We start from the raw sequence: 16,109 nt of genomic DNA, 5'->3' as shown, positions 1-16,109 counted from the left end.
GGAACTATCCTCATGAATCTTTTTTGCACTCTCTCTAAAGCCTTCTCATCATTCCTAAAGTGTGGTGCTCAGAATTGGACGCAATACTCCAGTTGAGGCTGAATCAGTGTTGTATACAGGTTTATCATAAATTCCTTGTTTTTGTACTCTATGCCCCTATTTATAAAGCCCAGGACCCGTTATTACTAAATGCTTTCTCAACCTGCCCTGTCACCTTCCATGATTTGTTCACATATACCCACAGGTCCTACTGCTCCTGCACTCCCTTTTGAATTGTACCCTTTATTTTATATTGCCTCTCCTCATTCTTCCGACCAAAATGAATCACTTTACACCTGTATGCATTAAATTTCATCTGCCACTTATCCGCCCATTCCACCAACCTGTCTATGTTCTTTTGAAGTTTATCACTATCTTACTCACAGTCCACAATACTTCCAAGTGTTGTGTCATCTGCAAATTTTGAAATTGTGTCCTATACACACAGGTCAAGGTTATTATTATGCATCAAGAAATACAGGGGCCCAATACTGACCCCTGGGAAACCCCATTGTATACTTTCCTCCAGTTTGAAAAACAACCATTCACCATTACTCTCTGTTTCCTGTCACTCAGCCAATTTTATATCCATGCTGTCACTATCCCTTTTATTCCATGGGCTTTAACTTTGCTGAAAAGCCTGTTATGTGGCACTTTATCAAATGCCTTTTGGAAGTCCATGTACATCACATCAATTGCATTCTGTTCTCAACCCTCTTTCTTACCTCATCAAAAAACACAAGCAAGTTAGTTAAACACAATTTGCCCTTAATAAATCTGTGCTGCCTTTCCTTAATTAATCCACATTTGTCCAAGTGTCTGTTAATTTTGTCCTGAATTATCTTTTCTACAAGTTTTCCCACTGCCAAGGTTAAACTGACTGGCCTGTAGTTGCTGGGCTTAGCCTTACACCCTTTTTTGAACAAAGGTGTAACATCTGCAATTCTCCAAACCTCTGGCACCACCCTTGTATCTAAGGAGGAATGGAGGATTATGGCCAATGTGTCCACAATTTCCACCCTTACGTCCCTCAATATCCTTGAATGTATCCCATCGGTCCTGGTGACTTACTAGCTTTGAGTACAGCCAACTTATCTAATACCTCTTCTTAATCAATTTTTAGACCATCCAGTGTCTCAACTACCTCCTCTTTCACCATGACGTGGGCAGCATCTTCTTCCTTGGCAAAAGCAGATGCAAAGTACTCAATTAGTACCTCATTCATGCCCCCTGCCTCCATGTGTACATCCCCCTTTAGGTCTCTAATCGGCCCCACTCACCCTTGTACCACCTTTTTACCTTTTAGATCATTATAGAAGACTTTTGGATTCCCTTTTATGTTAGCTGCCTTACTCTTATACTCTCTATTTGCTTCTCTTATTTGGTTTCTTGCTTCCCCTCTGAACCTTTTATATTTAGCCAGGTTCTCACTTGTATTATCCACCTGACATCTATCATATGCACCCTTTTTCAACTTCATCTTAATCTCTATCTCTTTCATCATCCAGAGAGCTCTGGACTTGTTTGCCCTACCTTTCCCTCTTGTGGGAATGTACTTTAACTGTACCCGAACTATCTCCTCTTTAAAGGCAGCCCTTTGTTCCATTACAGTTTTGCCTGACAATCTTTGATTGCAATTTACTTGGGCCAGATCTGTTCTCACTGCAGTGAAATTGTCCCTTGTCCAACTAAGTGTTTCTGCTCTGGATTGCTCCTTGTCCTTTTCCATAGCTAACCTAAATCAAATGATTCTGTGATCACTGTCCCCTAAATATTCCTCTACTGACACTTGATCCACTTGACCCACCTCATTCCCTAGAACCAGATCCAGCAATGCCTCCTTCCTTGTTGGACTGGAAACATACTGATGTTGAAAATTCTCCTGAACACACTCTGGAAATTCTTGCCCCTCTCTGTCTTTATACTATTACTATCTCAGTCTATGCTGGAATAATTGAAGTCCCCCATTATAACTACTATATAATTCTTACACCTCTCTGTAATTTCCTTGAAAATGTGTTCCTCTATATCTTTCCCACTAGTAGGTGGCCTATAGAATACACCCAGCTATGTAATGGCAACTCTAATGTTTCTTAGCTTTAACCAAATAGGTTCTGTTCTTGACCCTCTAGGACATCCTCTCTCTCTAGCACTGTAATGTTCCCCTCAATCAATTCTGCTACCCTTCCTCCTTTCTTTCCTGATCACCTTGTATCCAGGAATATTTAGTACCTAGTCTTGCTCTTTTATGAGCCAGGTCTCTGCTATCACCATGACATCATATTTCTACATGGCTAACTGTGCCTGTAGCTCACCAATCTTATTTACCACACTCTGCTCATTCACATACATACACAGTAAACCTAATTTAGATCTTATTACTTTCCTTCTTACTCTGAATCCACCAATACCTTACTATTTCCCACTCTAGTGCTATCTGTCTCTCCCAATTCTTTGTGCACCTTGGTTTTCCTTTCTATTATTTCCTGCTTCCCACACCCCTGCCAAGTTAGTTTAAGTCCTCCCCAATCGCACCAGCAAATCGCTCCAAAATATATATCAAGAAAAGTAGTGATCCTAGTACCGACTGCTGGGGAACCCCACAGTATACCTTCCTCCAGTCTGAAAAACAACTCTTCACCGCTACTCTCTGTTTCTTGTCCTTCAGCCATCTTTGTATCCATGTAGCCAATGTTCTTTTTTATTCCATGGGTCCAACTTTGCTGACAAGGCTATTATGTAGCACTTTATCAAGGGGGATCAAGGGGCAGGGATTGTGGGGGAATCGTCCAGGGGAGGGAGATAAGGGGTCAGGGGCCTTAAGGTCAGGGACTAATTTTTTTTTGCAGGCCAACTTTAGGGTTTTTTCCATGAGTGGACCCTAATATCTCTTGTTTCGCCTTACCAACTTCTGCACATTTCCAGTCAAATGTGAGCCTCAGGAGGGTATGCAGTGCAGAAAAATAGGTACTATGTTACCCAGTTTCTAGGCTTTGAATTCTAAGAGGGTTCAAATCTTGTCATTCACAGTAATTGACACAAATGTGAAATCAAGTTAGGGTATGACATGTTTTTAAAAAAATGCATCCACTGTAAGTACAGTTAGGATATCTGTCACACAGATAGCAACTTCCATTTAAATTTTATGAACAAGTCAGGATTTTCTTGTCATAATACTGATGTAATTGGCATTACTGTCTCTGCAAAACTGTTCAAGGGAGCATATTTAAATATATCAATCAGGCAGAAATGCTACCATACATGCCACTAATTTTGTGTTAAACTAAGTTTTTATTCTGTCAGATTCTTTATAATAAATTCAAAATGAAAATGCAAGAGCTTTTAATACATGCTAAATCAATAACCACATCATGGAGAAGGAGGAAAGAAAGAAAACAGTAACCCAGAAAACGAGAGCTTTGATATTGATGTTAAATTTAATTAGACATCAATTTAATTTCTTTCATACCAATACAAAGGTTTCAGATTGCAGGAAGATCTCAATTCTCATGTGTCATTGGTGCATGCTGATTTTACTTCATTTGTATTCACTTTCAGTCCCTAACACTTACTCATCAAAGTTCCCTTGGCAAAAATGAAAGATAATTGCCAGCAATGTCCTTCTTTAATAAAGAATCTAATACTCCAACACTAGACTGCATCTTTGAAAAATTAAATGGAAAAATACCTGACAGAAAATCTTATCGCTTTTCCCATTGTTAATGGAGGAAACTTATTTCACTCACCATTAAAACGCCAAAAGACCACCAGTCTGCACTTTGAGCATGGCCACGCCGGTTGACCACCTCAGGAGCCATGTACTCTATTGTCCCACAGAAGGAATAGGCTCTCTTGTCATGGTCGACAGCCTCCTTGCTGAGCCCAAAGTCTGAGCAACAAGAATAACTTTTAATATAGCTGAAATCTTGTCAAATGGTCAGAAATGATGCATGCAATTCAAATGTTCAATTTCAGTGCTGCTAGGTTTGATCCTCATGAACAAGTACTCACCTGTTATTTTAATGTGGCCATCTTCATCTAGAAGTACACTGAAAATTCAAACAGCAGGAAAATGGAGTGAGAATTCCCTCAATGTAGACAAATACTGAAGCCCACATCAACATTTGAAACTCAGGCATACCACAAAGTCTTTTCCTAATGACAATATTGCTACAGGAAAATAGAATGATGTCAGTACCAAGCACAGATTCTGGTCATTTTTCATTTGGGTTTTACTCTAGGCTTCAAAGTTAGGTGAAGTGTCAGTGATTATCAGCTTGGGCTAACAGTGCACAGTAATGCTCCCAGACAGGATTAACTCTGTTTCCATTACTGATGGTAGACAGAAGATGGCAAGAGTTGTAATTAATGTCTTCTTTCAGTGCTTTCAGCCAACTGATGGCTCACTGATTCTGAATCTTCAGCATCTGTCATATTGTTAAACAGAGGGTAACTTATTACTGAGGGTGAATAAAGACATTTTAGATTATATGTTGTGAGTGTGAGTGAGTTGTAACTCGCAAGCTCCCTTCAATTTCTCACATGAGCAAAAACACCTCCATTTGGCAAATGGTTATTTTGATTACTGTCAGCTTGCTCAGTGGGTGGGCTCTCATCTCCAATTCAGAAGGTTGTGGATGCAAGCTCCACTCCAGAATATGAGGATGCAATCTACACTGAAATTTCAGATATAAGAGACTCAGAGAGACTATCAAATTGTCAGATTCATTTTTTAGGTGAGTCATTAAACTGAGGTCCCATCTGCTTGTTCAGGTGGACATATTTATATAAAGTATCTGAATCTTGGATTGTATTTGTACCTTGTAATCACCCTGTTGGCACTATTCAGAAAAGAGCATGATTATTTATCTCATTTGCTATTTGTGGAATCTTGTGTATACAGAATGGCTGTTATGTTTGCTTATAAATCAACTGTGACTACACCTCAAAAATGATTTCATTAGCTGTGAAGAGCTTTTGATGAGGATGTGAAAGATGTGTGCTCCAATGTTAACTTTGGGTCAATTTTGGGCAGGTTATTTTTCATTTCAATTTGAAGCTCGCCAGTTTAAACCAAAACACGCTCAGGTAATGTAAGTCCTGGGCCTCATTATATCTCACCAGTGTGTTTCCTACTGAATTAGCTGACATGGCCAGAAACCCGACAACTTGTGGGGAGCAAATTTCCTGTGGGTTAGCCAGAGGCTTATTTAAATTGGAATGCACTTCTTAAAGGGAAGGTTTATTTCCTTCTGGCTAAGAAGGGTTTTGGCCAGAAATGTGATACAGACAAGCCCCAGGTTTTTTGACACCTCCCTTGAGGGACAGGCGCAGATTTTAATTCCAGCCTTAATTATAAATCTCGGTGAGTTCTGGATGGGTGAATTTTTGTTTCAGTTTAACAAACATCTGAACGGTCTTTACAGAAGTAGCAGCTGCCTTCCATCAGCTCTGTTGAAGCCAATTGTGGAAGCAACTTGTAGGGGTAATAGGGTGAGGAAACCTTCTGTTAAGAAAAGCACTAAGGGTTGAGCACTTCAATGTCAAGAGATTTGAATTCAATTTTCTGCCTGTAACCAACTTCAACAGATTTTTTGCATTGAATTACATGAGAGAGGTCAAAACCCCTGGTCTGGAAGGATTACATCTGTACATACTAAAAGAAGCTAAAGAAGCAATAGTATAGACACTATTGTATATGCAGAGGACGGGAGAACGTTAACGTTATTTCTATATTTCAAAAGAAAGATAGAAAAAGTCCAGGGAACTACAGATGTCAGATTAACATTGGTGTTAAGAAAAATAATGGAATCCTTACTCAAAGAAGCAGTAGAAAAACATCTAGAAACAGAAAGCATAATAAAAAGCAGTCAGCATAGATTCCAAAAGGGAAGATCATGTTTCACCAACCTGATTGAATTCTTTGAAGAAGTAACAGAAAGAAAAGGCAAGAGTAATATAGTAGGTGTAATATTCATGCTCTTTCAAAAGACCTTCGATAAGGTCTTCAGAAGACGAAGGTCAGAGAACGTGGAGTCAGGACCGGTACCAAAATGGACAGCAAACTGGAAAATCCGAGTTGGCCTCCATTAATAGGTTAATAGGCCATTAGTTGCTTTAATCGGCTACTCACTATATGCGAATGAATTTTAGAATTCACCGCCTCGAATTGATGTCCTACAGGCAACAGCCACAGGAATCAATAGACCAGTTCGGAAGCAGATGCCGTAATAAGGGCAACGAATGTGACTTCTCAGAAACTGTGCTGTCAGACTGAATAATGGAGCTGATGATTCTATCAACACTCGTTGAAGCATTCCAGAAATCACATCCTTGGTTCAAACATGGACAAAAGAGCTGAACTCAAGAGGTGAGGTGAGAGTGACTGCCCTTGACATCAAGGCAGCATTTGACCAAGTATGGTATCAAGGAGCCCTAGCAAAACTGGAGTCAATGGGAATCAGGGGGAAAACTCTTCGCTGGTTGGACTCATACCTAACGCAAAGGAAGATGGTTGTGGTTGTTGGAGGTCAATCATCTGAACTCCAGGACATCACTGCAGGAGTTCCTCAGGGTAGTGTCCTAAGCCCAACCATCTTCAGCTGCTTCATCAATGACCTTCCTTCAATCATAAGGTCAGAAGTGGGGATGTTCACTGATGACTGCACAATGTTCAGCACCATTCGCGACCCCTCAGATACTGAAGCAGTCCATGTAGAAATGCAGCAAGACCTGGATAATATCCAGGCTTGGACTGATAAGTGGCAAGTAACATTTGTGCCACACAAGTGCCAGGCAATGACCATCTCCAACAAAAGAGAATCTAACCAGCTCCCCTTGACATTCAATGGCATCGCCATTGCTGAATCCCCCACTATCAACATCCTAGGGGCTACCATTGACCAGAAACTGAACTGGAGTAGCTATATAAATACCGTGGCTACAAGAGCAGGTCAGAGGCTAGGAATCCTGCGGCAAGTAACTCATCTCCTGACTCCCCAAAGCCTGTCCACTATCTACAAGGCACAAGTCAGGAGTGTGATGGAATATTCTCCACTTGCCTGGATGGGTGCAGCTCCAACAACACTCAAGAAGCTCGACACCATCCAGAACAAAGCATCCCGCTTGATTGGCACCCCATCTACAAACATTCACTCCCTCCACCACTGTGGCAGCAGTGTGTACCATCTACAAGATGCACTGCAGCAACGCACCAAGGCTCCTTAGACAGCACCTTCTAAGCCCGCGACCTCTACCAACTAGAAGAACACGGGCAGAAAATGCATGGGAACACCACCACCTGCAAGTTCCCCTCCAAGTCACACACCATCCTGACTTGGAACGATATCGCCGTTCCTTCACTGTCACTGAGTCAAAATCCTGGAACTCCCCTCCGAACAGCACTGTGGGTGTACCTACTCCAAATGGACTGCAGCGGTTCAAGAAGGCAGCTCACCACCACCTTCTCAAGGGCAATTAGGGATGGGCAATAAATGCTGGCCTAGCCAGTGATGCCCACATCCCATGAATGAATAATAAAAAGACGTTATGGGAAAAAAAAAGTCACAGCTGTGAATTCTAGATGAATTCTAAAATTAATTTGTGACCAGAGCCGATCTTCCAGCACTTTCCATATCTTAGTGGGTTCTTTCTGGTCCTGTTCAGATAATTCAGAGGTATTGATTCTGTGCAATCCCTCATTTCCAATTGCTATCATTATTTTTGCAGCTTACTTTTCTGGTTCTGTAATTATTTGGTCTGTAAAGCATAATTGATGCACTGCTGGAAGATGGCAGAAAATACAAAGCCATTGCAGCAGGACAACAGCACCTGTAAGCACCAGTTGCACCCAAAAGTATTAGCACAAAAACCAGGTCGAAAAGGGCAAGCAAGCTGTGTGGTAAATGTGGTTGTTCTCACTCATGGCAAAGTTGTCCTGCATTTCAAGACTTGTGCAAGGTGTGCGGTGTAAAAGGACACTGCGCCCAACTATACAGGAATTCTGGGTGCAAAGACACAGCCAGAAGCAAGGGTCGGACACAACCAAACAAACAACAGGGCAACAGCAACAAGGCAAACGCCAGAGACCTGTATAAACACAAGCTAATGCATGAAGTCCACAGCAAAACAGACTTGAGCCAAGACTCAGAGACAAGTAAATCTCAGTCAGAAGATGAGCAAGCATTCCACATTGTGAACCTGACACACCATGTCGATGAAGTCCAACAAATGGAAGCTTTTACAACTATTAACATCACATGCCCAAAGAAAGCTGGCAAACACACACTCAAGGTCAAGATTGACACCGGCAAATATCCTACCTGTCCCATTTCTCAAAGATACGTATCACAGTCACTGGAGATCCATGATACAACCAACAACTGCCAAATTATCTGCTTATAATGGGTCACCCGTCCCTTGCAGTGGCACATTAACAATGCAATGCAAATACGGCAACTTGGAAACCACAAAAGTTCCACCTAATAGATACAAGTGGACCTGCAGTGGCAGGACTACCAGCGTGCAAGGATCTCAGCATCAAAACTATCCATGAGAGCATTGCCAAGGGGAAATCTCCAAGGACCGGAACCTCCTCGCAGATTCTGACCAGCATCAAACGGTGCAGTCGGAAAACCAGCAACAGCACAACTATGCCACGCCTTCAATTCTGCTCTCTAGAGAACCACCAGCACCACAACGAGCCAGAACGGACAGGTACCTCCATGAGACCAAGTACTCTTCCTCGACCTTGAGTCCCAAGCCTTCAGGTGCGGAGGATGAGGAGAGATGAAGGACACACAATGTCATGAAGAGACAAAGGAGGAATGAGTTGAAGCAACATCTATTGGCTTTTCGAGATGAGGTGGCAGAACTTTCCAAGAATGACAAGGGCCCAAAAGCAGTCATCTTGAGAAAAGCAACAGAGTATGTTAGCAGGCTGAAGGCAGAGCAACAGAAAATTAATGCAGAGAGGGAGAAACTTCAGAAAGAACAGCAACAGATGAGAAGCAATGTCCCTGAGCAAGAGTTGTCAAATCACCAAGGTGACCTATGGACGTTTGAGCCTCTATTCTTGTAAATTTCAAAATCTATAGCCATGTGTAAATAATTTTGATGCTATCTAATGTTATGTGTTTTTACTGTTAGCATACAAGATTTATCTTTGGAAAGAAGGGGGATGTTGTGTGATTGCCTTTAAGAGTAATGTACCTTTAAGATCTTAGTATGCTAATGAGCCACGTGCCCGGACATAGTCATGTGACTGCATGCCAGCTGCAATCTGTGCTGTAACACCAAGAGGCAAGATCTGCAAATAGATAGCTTTGTACTGTATATAGTTGTTAGCTGTTTAATAAACCTGTTCGAGATCTTCAAACAACCTGAACTGCACGCATCTCATTTTATGTTGCATCAGACAACATAAAAAAGTTTCTCATTGCACAAGCCCCTGGTGTCTCTTACAAAGTGGACATAGAAGTACTGGAGAAGGTGCACAGAAGATTTACAAGGATGATACCAGAAATGAGAGATTAGAACCATCAGAAAAGACAGAACAGGCTGGGGTGCTTTTCTCCAGAAAGAGAAGTCTGAAGGTGTCCTAATAAAGGTTCCAACAATTATGGACTGTATTTTATGGTCCCCCTGAGGCAAGGTCAGAGGCGGGGGGCCCATCGAATTGCAATGGGTGGTGGGGGTGCAGAAGGGCCCTCGCCGCCTCGTCGCCTTGCGATCTTGCTGGGGGCAGGATAGGTTGACAACGGCCTTCCTGCCCAAAGGCCATTTGACGCCCTTAGGTGGCCTCTTCTCACCACCACTGGTATCTAACCAGTGGCGGGGAAGCCTCCACCATGTGGGGAGGGCACCTTGTAAATCAAGGCACCCTCCCTGCAGGCTTGAGGGAGGTGTCCCTCCTCTATGGGAAATCTGTGGCCCCACAGAGGGCCCTGGCTGGGAAGCAATACACCTCCCAGGACACCCCTCCCCCTGGGCTTTACAACCACCCCCCAAAGCCCCACACCGAGACCTTCCAGACAGGCCCCGGCAACCCCACCACTTACCTGCGGTCCGGGGTTTCACTGCTGGGCCTGGGTCTGAGGCCTCTGCAGTACTGGCAGTGGCCACTGCTCCTGGTGGTGCCTCCGATACTGCTGAGCTTCCAGCCCTGTGGTTAGCCGGCAGCTCATGGCGGCGGGATACGCATATTTAATGGGACAGAGATCCCGGCGCTGGAAACTTCACCTCTGGAACAATGGAGGATCGCGCCGAGCGGGGTGGAAAAAGGCCGAGGTGGGATTTCCCCCAACTTTTAGGCCCGCACCGGGAGCCCTGCTGCCTTCACAAGATCCAGCCCTATGAATGGGTTTAACACATTAGATGCAGAGAAGACGTTTCCACTTGTGGGGTTGTCCAAAACTAGGGGCCATAAATATAAGATAGTCACTAATAAATCCAATAAGGAATTCAGGAGAAATGTCTTTACTCAGAGAGTGGTTAGAATATAAAAGAAGCCTTTAAGGGGAAGCTAGATAGGGCCATGAGGGAGAAAGGAATAGAAGCACATGTAGATAGAGTCAGATGAAGTAAGGTGGGAGGAGGGGTGTGTGGAGCATAAACATCAGCATAGCCCAATTGAGCTGAATGCTCTGTTTTTGTGCTGTACATTCTCTGTAATACTATGCAATGTACAGGGGCTGCTTGCCAATTGTCAGGTGAGTGTATTCAGCAGGACAATGAAAGTGCTGAAATCAACTGCTCCCTGATCTCTCTTGCTCCCCGGTGTTGTGCTGTCCATCCTTCTTCTGGTTCTTCCTTACCTTTACCCGATTCTTCCTCAATGGATATGCTTTATGCTGTTACAATGCCGCCTCCATCTACAATCCTCAGAATAATAGGGCTGAATTTTATCAGCCTGTCGCGGGTCCTTGCGGTGACACCGGATGAGGGTGGTGTCACCACAAGTCACGTATGCGGCCAGCTGACGGTGATCACGCAGCGGCCAGCCCATTTGAATGCAAGAGGCATGAGGCCAGTCTCATTGGAGGACTGGGGCGGGTGACAAGATGCCAATGGCATCAACAGCTGAGATGAACCCAGGTGCTCGCGGCATATTTAAAAGACTGCCAGCCCTGCTTGAACTGCTGCTTCATTTGTTGACTTTGATGCTGGTTTCCCTTTGTGCTGCTGTGCCATTGATCCCCTGGCTCGAGTCCCTGTGCTGCTAACTGTACACCCTATGCTGCTGACTGTACACCCTATGCTGCTGACCAAGGCCAAGAGGGACCATGTCCCCACAGTTTAGCACTTAAGTCAGAAGTAGGTCATAATGCTCCTGCTGCTGACCTGTTCAGCCACCTCCAGCCACACCTCCTTTATGTCAGGAGCAGGTTTCCTCCTCCCATTGCTGAGGAAGAGTGTCTCAATCTGCAACACATCACTGCCCCCAGCAGTACGACAAGGGAGGTGTCAATGTAGCAGGCGCCGCCTTTGACTATTCTGAATTAATTGTCAAGGTTCTTCCTCTCTTGATTCCCAATCCCAACTCCTCTAAATTCCATCTTTGGATTGGTCCTTTAAATACTTGAGTTGATATCACAACATGTGGGTCCTAATCACGTCTGCTGTCACATAATCAACAGAAAACCCAGAAGTAAAATTATAATGAGGTGTCTGTGTTAAAATGCCACACACTAAAACCATGTCTGGGTTTCCCACGTATATTGGAACCCCACCCCGCAACGTTCACATGTACTTCGGAGGTCAGTGGCTCTGAGGCGGTTCACTTCCTGAGTTCTAGGAGCGAGGGTTAAAAATGAGGCCACTTTATAAATATAAGTTGTTTCTGTGGTGATACTTTGCTTCTACACATCTTCAAAATAGAAAAGAGCAAAATATTAAAGAGAGAAAAAACTATACCCGGGACTGATTACAAGATAGGAATCCAATTTGGATTCAGATAATTTACATAAAGGGTAATGGATACCTGGGACTGATTTCAAGGCAAGAATCCGTTCATTGTTTTTGATGATGCTATAAAGTGAAAGAATGAAATTCAAATGATTTTTAATCATCATTTGAATCCTGAAATTAGATACAGTTTGATATCAGTTGTTAATTTACAATACAGTGGAGTGCTGTTCATCCAAACCCCTCGCAAACAAAATTGAAGGCACACTGACATTACAGGGATGTTGAAGATGGGAGAAATGTCTGTTGGCTGTACTTCATAGTAGAAATGCACCAACATCCAGGAAATCCATAATCCTGTCAGCAGGATTAAAGAGATGCATTTAGCGAAGTGACTGTGGGGAGCCATCTCACAGATGCCACTCTCCCTTGATCCAAACTAAACAGGCACCAATGTAAAACCAAATGCAGCTTGTCCAACATCATTTACAGAAGACATTTAACAGACCATCCAGCTCCAATTGTAATCAGGTATATAGCAGGTGGTTCTGCATTACACATTGACACTTAAAACCTCATTCTGCAAATCTTTGTCCCAGAGACATTGGCATAAATTTTTAATGGACAAAAAATTATGGGAAAGGATCTTGGAATTTATGACATGGAATAGGGGAACATGAAGTACTGAATTTGATGATAAGATTTGACTGTCTCATTGTTAAACCTTTGCAAAATTGTCATTTTAAAATAAAGCATTCTTCGATGCTTGAATAACTACTGAGACAATTTAGCAAAGACAAAAATGTTTTTAAAACTGTGAACACTGAAACAAAAACAGCAAAATATGGAAATTTGTCATGTCTATCAACATCTGAAATGTAAAAGACTTCAAATCTGATCGAGGCTCTGCACCTGAAATATTTACTTAGCTTTTCTCTTTGCAGAAACCTGCTGTGTTTTCCCAATGTCTACTTACAGCCCAGTCTCTGCCAGTCATGGATGAGCTGGACGAACAGCCAACAAAATCGGAACTCAGTGATGCCATTGATTCTCTAGCCAGTGGAAAAGCCCCTGGGAAGGATGGCATTACCCCTGAAATAATCAAGAGTGCCAAGCCTGCTATACTTTCCACACTCGATGAACTGCTTTGCCTGTGCTGGGAAGAGGGAGCAGTACCACAGGACATGCGCAATGCCAATATCATCACCCTCTATAAGAACAAGGGTGACTGTGGTGATTGCAACAACTATTGTGGAATCTCCCTGCTCAGCATAGTGGGGAAAGTCTTCGCTCAAGTCTTTTTAAACAGGCTCCAGAAGCTGGCTGAGTGTGTCTACCCTGAGGCACAGTGTGGCTTTCGAGCAGAGAGATCCACCATTGACATGCTGTTCTCCCTTTGCCAGCTACAGGAGAAATGCCGCGAACAACAGATGCCCCTCTGCGTTGCTTTCATTGATCTCACCAAAGCCTTTGACCTCGTCAGTAGACGTGGTCTCTTCAGACTACTAGAAAAGATCGGATGTCCACCAAAGCTACTAAATATCATCACCTCATTCCATGACAATACGAAAGGCACAATTCAGCAGACCGGTGCCTCATCAGACCCCTTTCCTATCCTGAGTGGTGTGAAATAGGGCTGTGTTCTCGCACCTACACTGATTGGGATCTTCTTCTCCCTGCTGCTCTCACATGCGTTCAAGTCTTCAGAAGGAGTTTTCCTCCACACAAGATTAGATGGCAGGTTGTTCAACCTTGCCCGTCTTAAGGCGAAGTCCAAAGTATGGAAAGTCCTCATCAGGGAACTCCTCTTTGCTGATGATGCTGCATTAACATCTCACACTGAAGAGTGTCTGCAGAGACCCATCGACAGGATTGCGGCTGCCTGCAACGAATTTGGCCGAACCACCAGCCTCAAGAAAAGGAACATCATGGGACAGGACATCAGAAATGCTCCATCCATTAATATCGGCGACCACACTCTGGAAGTGGTTCAAGAGTTCACCTACCTAGACTCAACTATCACCAGTAACCTGTTTCTCGATGCAGAAATCAACAAGCGCATGGGAAAGGCGTCTGCTGCTATGTCCAGACTGGCCGAGAGAGTGTGGGAAAATGGCGCACTGACACAGAACACAAAAGTCCGAGTGTATCAAGCCTGTGTCCTCAGTACCTTGTTCTTTGGCAGCGAGGCCTGGACAACGTATGTCAGCCAAGAGCAACGTCTCAATTCATTCCATCTTCGCTGCCTCCGGAGAATCCTTGGCATCAGGTGGCAGGACCAAATCTCCAACCAGAAGTCCTCAAGGCGGCCAACATCCCCAGCATATACACCCTACTGAGCCAGCGGCGCTTGAGATGGCTTGGCCATGTGAGCCACATGGAAGATGGGAGGATCCCCAAGGACACATTGTACAGCGAGCTCGTCACTGGTATCAGACCCACCGGCCGTCCATGTCTCCACTTTAAAGACGTCTGCAAACGTGACATGAAGTCCTGTGACATTGATCACAAGTCATGGGAGTCAGTTGCCAGTGATTGCCAGAGCTGGCGGAAAGCCATAAAGGCAGGGCTAAAGAGTGGCAAGTTGAAGAGACTTAGCAGTTGGCAGGAAAAAAGACAGAGGCGCAAGGGGAGAGCCAACTGTGTAACAGCCCTGACAACCAATTTTATCTGCAGCACCTGTGGAAGAGTCTGTCACTCTAGAATTGGCCTTTATAGCCACTTCAGGCGCTGCGTCACAAACCACTGACCACCTCTAGGCACTTACCCATTGTCTCTCGAGACAAGGAGGCCAAAGAAGAAGACTTGTTACAATACTATAGCAGTGACTATACTTTGAAAGTATTTCTTTGGCTTTTGGACATTCTGAGGTCATGAAAATTGATATATCTTTGGATTGGTCCTTTAAATACTAGAGTTGATATCACAAGTTTCTTCTTTTTTCTGTTTAGTTTTAGTCCATTTAATGTAATGCTTAATTCTTCTATCTATTTCCCCCATTCAGGAAAAGCACAAAGCGGCACATTCAGCAAATAATATAGTTCTCTGTCATTCTACATGACAAAAGGAGTATTTTATGCCTGAAGATCAGGACACAAATGTTACTGAGGCAGCAATTGGAATTGCCTCACTGTTGGCCTCAGTCCAGGCGAAGGTAGGATTTGAGATTTAGTTAAAAAAGAAAAGCTCAAGCTTTGCAAAAGGTTGGAGAGACCAAACACAGAGTGGGTGGCCGCTTTGCGGAAAACTTCTGTTCAGTCTGCAAGCATGACCCTGAGCTTCCAGTTGCCTGTCATTTTAATTCTCCACCTTGCCGTCACATTGACCTCTCTATCCTCAGTCTCCAGCAGTGTTCCAATGAAGCTCATAGCAGGTTTGGGGAACAGCACCTCATTTTTCAATTATGCACTTTACAGCCTTCCACATTCAACATTGAGTTCAATAATTTCAGTCCGTAATCTCTGCCCCCATTTTGATTCCTTTTTCTTTGCAGATTTTGGTTTTAGTTTCGTTTTTCCCTTGTTTTTGCTTTCAGGTGACAGCTGTTCTTCATTCTGCCATTCATATCTCCTCTAGACACATCTTTTGTTTCTTTACTTGTCCCATTACCACTCCCTTTGGCCCTTGCAAGACCAGCTTGTTTGCCCTTGAATCTCTCCTGTCTTTAACCCTATCATAGACCTTCCCTTTTGTTCTTTTATTACCCTCCCTGCTTTCATTTGCTCAAAACATATTACATTTCTAACGTTTCCCGGTTCTGATGAAAGGCCATCGACCTGAAACATTAACTCTGTTTCTCTCTCCATGGTGCTGCCTGACCTGCTGGATCTTGCCAGCACTTTGTGTTTTTATTCCTTGCAAAAGGTAGCTATTTTGGAAGGGAATGTGAATTTCTTTGTTTCACTGTTGGATTCGGCTTTCAAACTGTAACTATCATACTGCTCTGTCTTTTTGATATCATACTCCCAGAGATATTTACTTCAAACTTCAGTACTTTTGCTAAATGTCAAAATGTCTCATGACAAAGAAATAGCTCAGCTCTTTCCCTTTTGAATATTAGAGAGTAATGAAATATATAGCATGTTCACTGTTTCAGGATGATTATAAGCTGAGACTGGAGGCGGACAAATGAACTACAAAGATACTTTTACATTAATAGAGCTCCA

General features: G+C 43.4%; 1 protein-coding gene across 4 annotated transcripts in view; it reads right to left on the bottom strand.

Moving 5' to 3' along the window:
- rps6ka2 (ribosomal protein S6 kinase, polypeptide 2) overlaps nucleotides 1–16,109 on the bottom strand; it is a 665,937-nt gene that overhangs the window by 210,481 nt on the left and 439,347 nt on the right. For all 4 annotated transcript variants that reach the window (XM_068044824.1, XM_068044826.1, XM_068044825.1 and 1 more), the window contains 2 exons: nucleotides 4,051–4,088; nucleotides 3,786–3,928 (listed from right to left, as the gene is read on the bottom strand). In XM_068044824.1, the coding sequence (XP_067900925.1) occupies nucleotides 3,786–3,928; nucleotides 4,051–4,088 (181 nt within the window). The remainder of the gene's footprint in view (nucleotides 1–3,785; nucleotides 3,929–4,050; nucleotides 4,089–16,109) is intronic.

This window comes from Heterodontus francisci, chromosome 13, assembly GCF_036365525.1.
Source record: "Heterodontus francisci isolate sHetFra1 chromosome 13, sHetFra1.hap1, whole genome shotgun sequence".
In the NCBI taxonomy this organism is placed as follows: domain Eukaryota; kingdom Metazoa; phylum Chordata; class Chondrichthyes; order Heterodontiformes; family Heterodontidae; genus Heterodontus; species Heterodontus francisci.
Note: the sequence above shows the minus strand (reverse complement) of the source record. Positions and strands in the feature narration are given on the sequence as shown.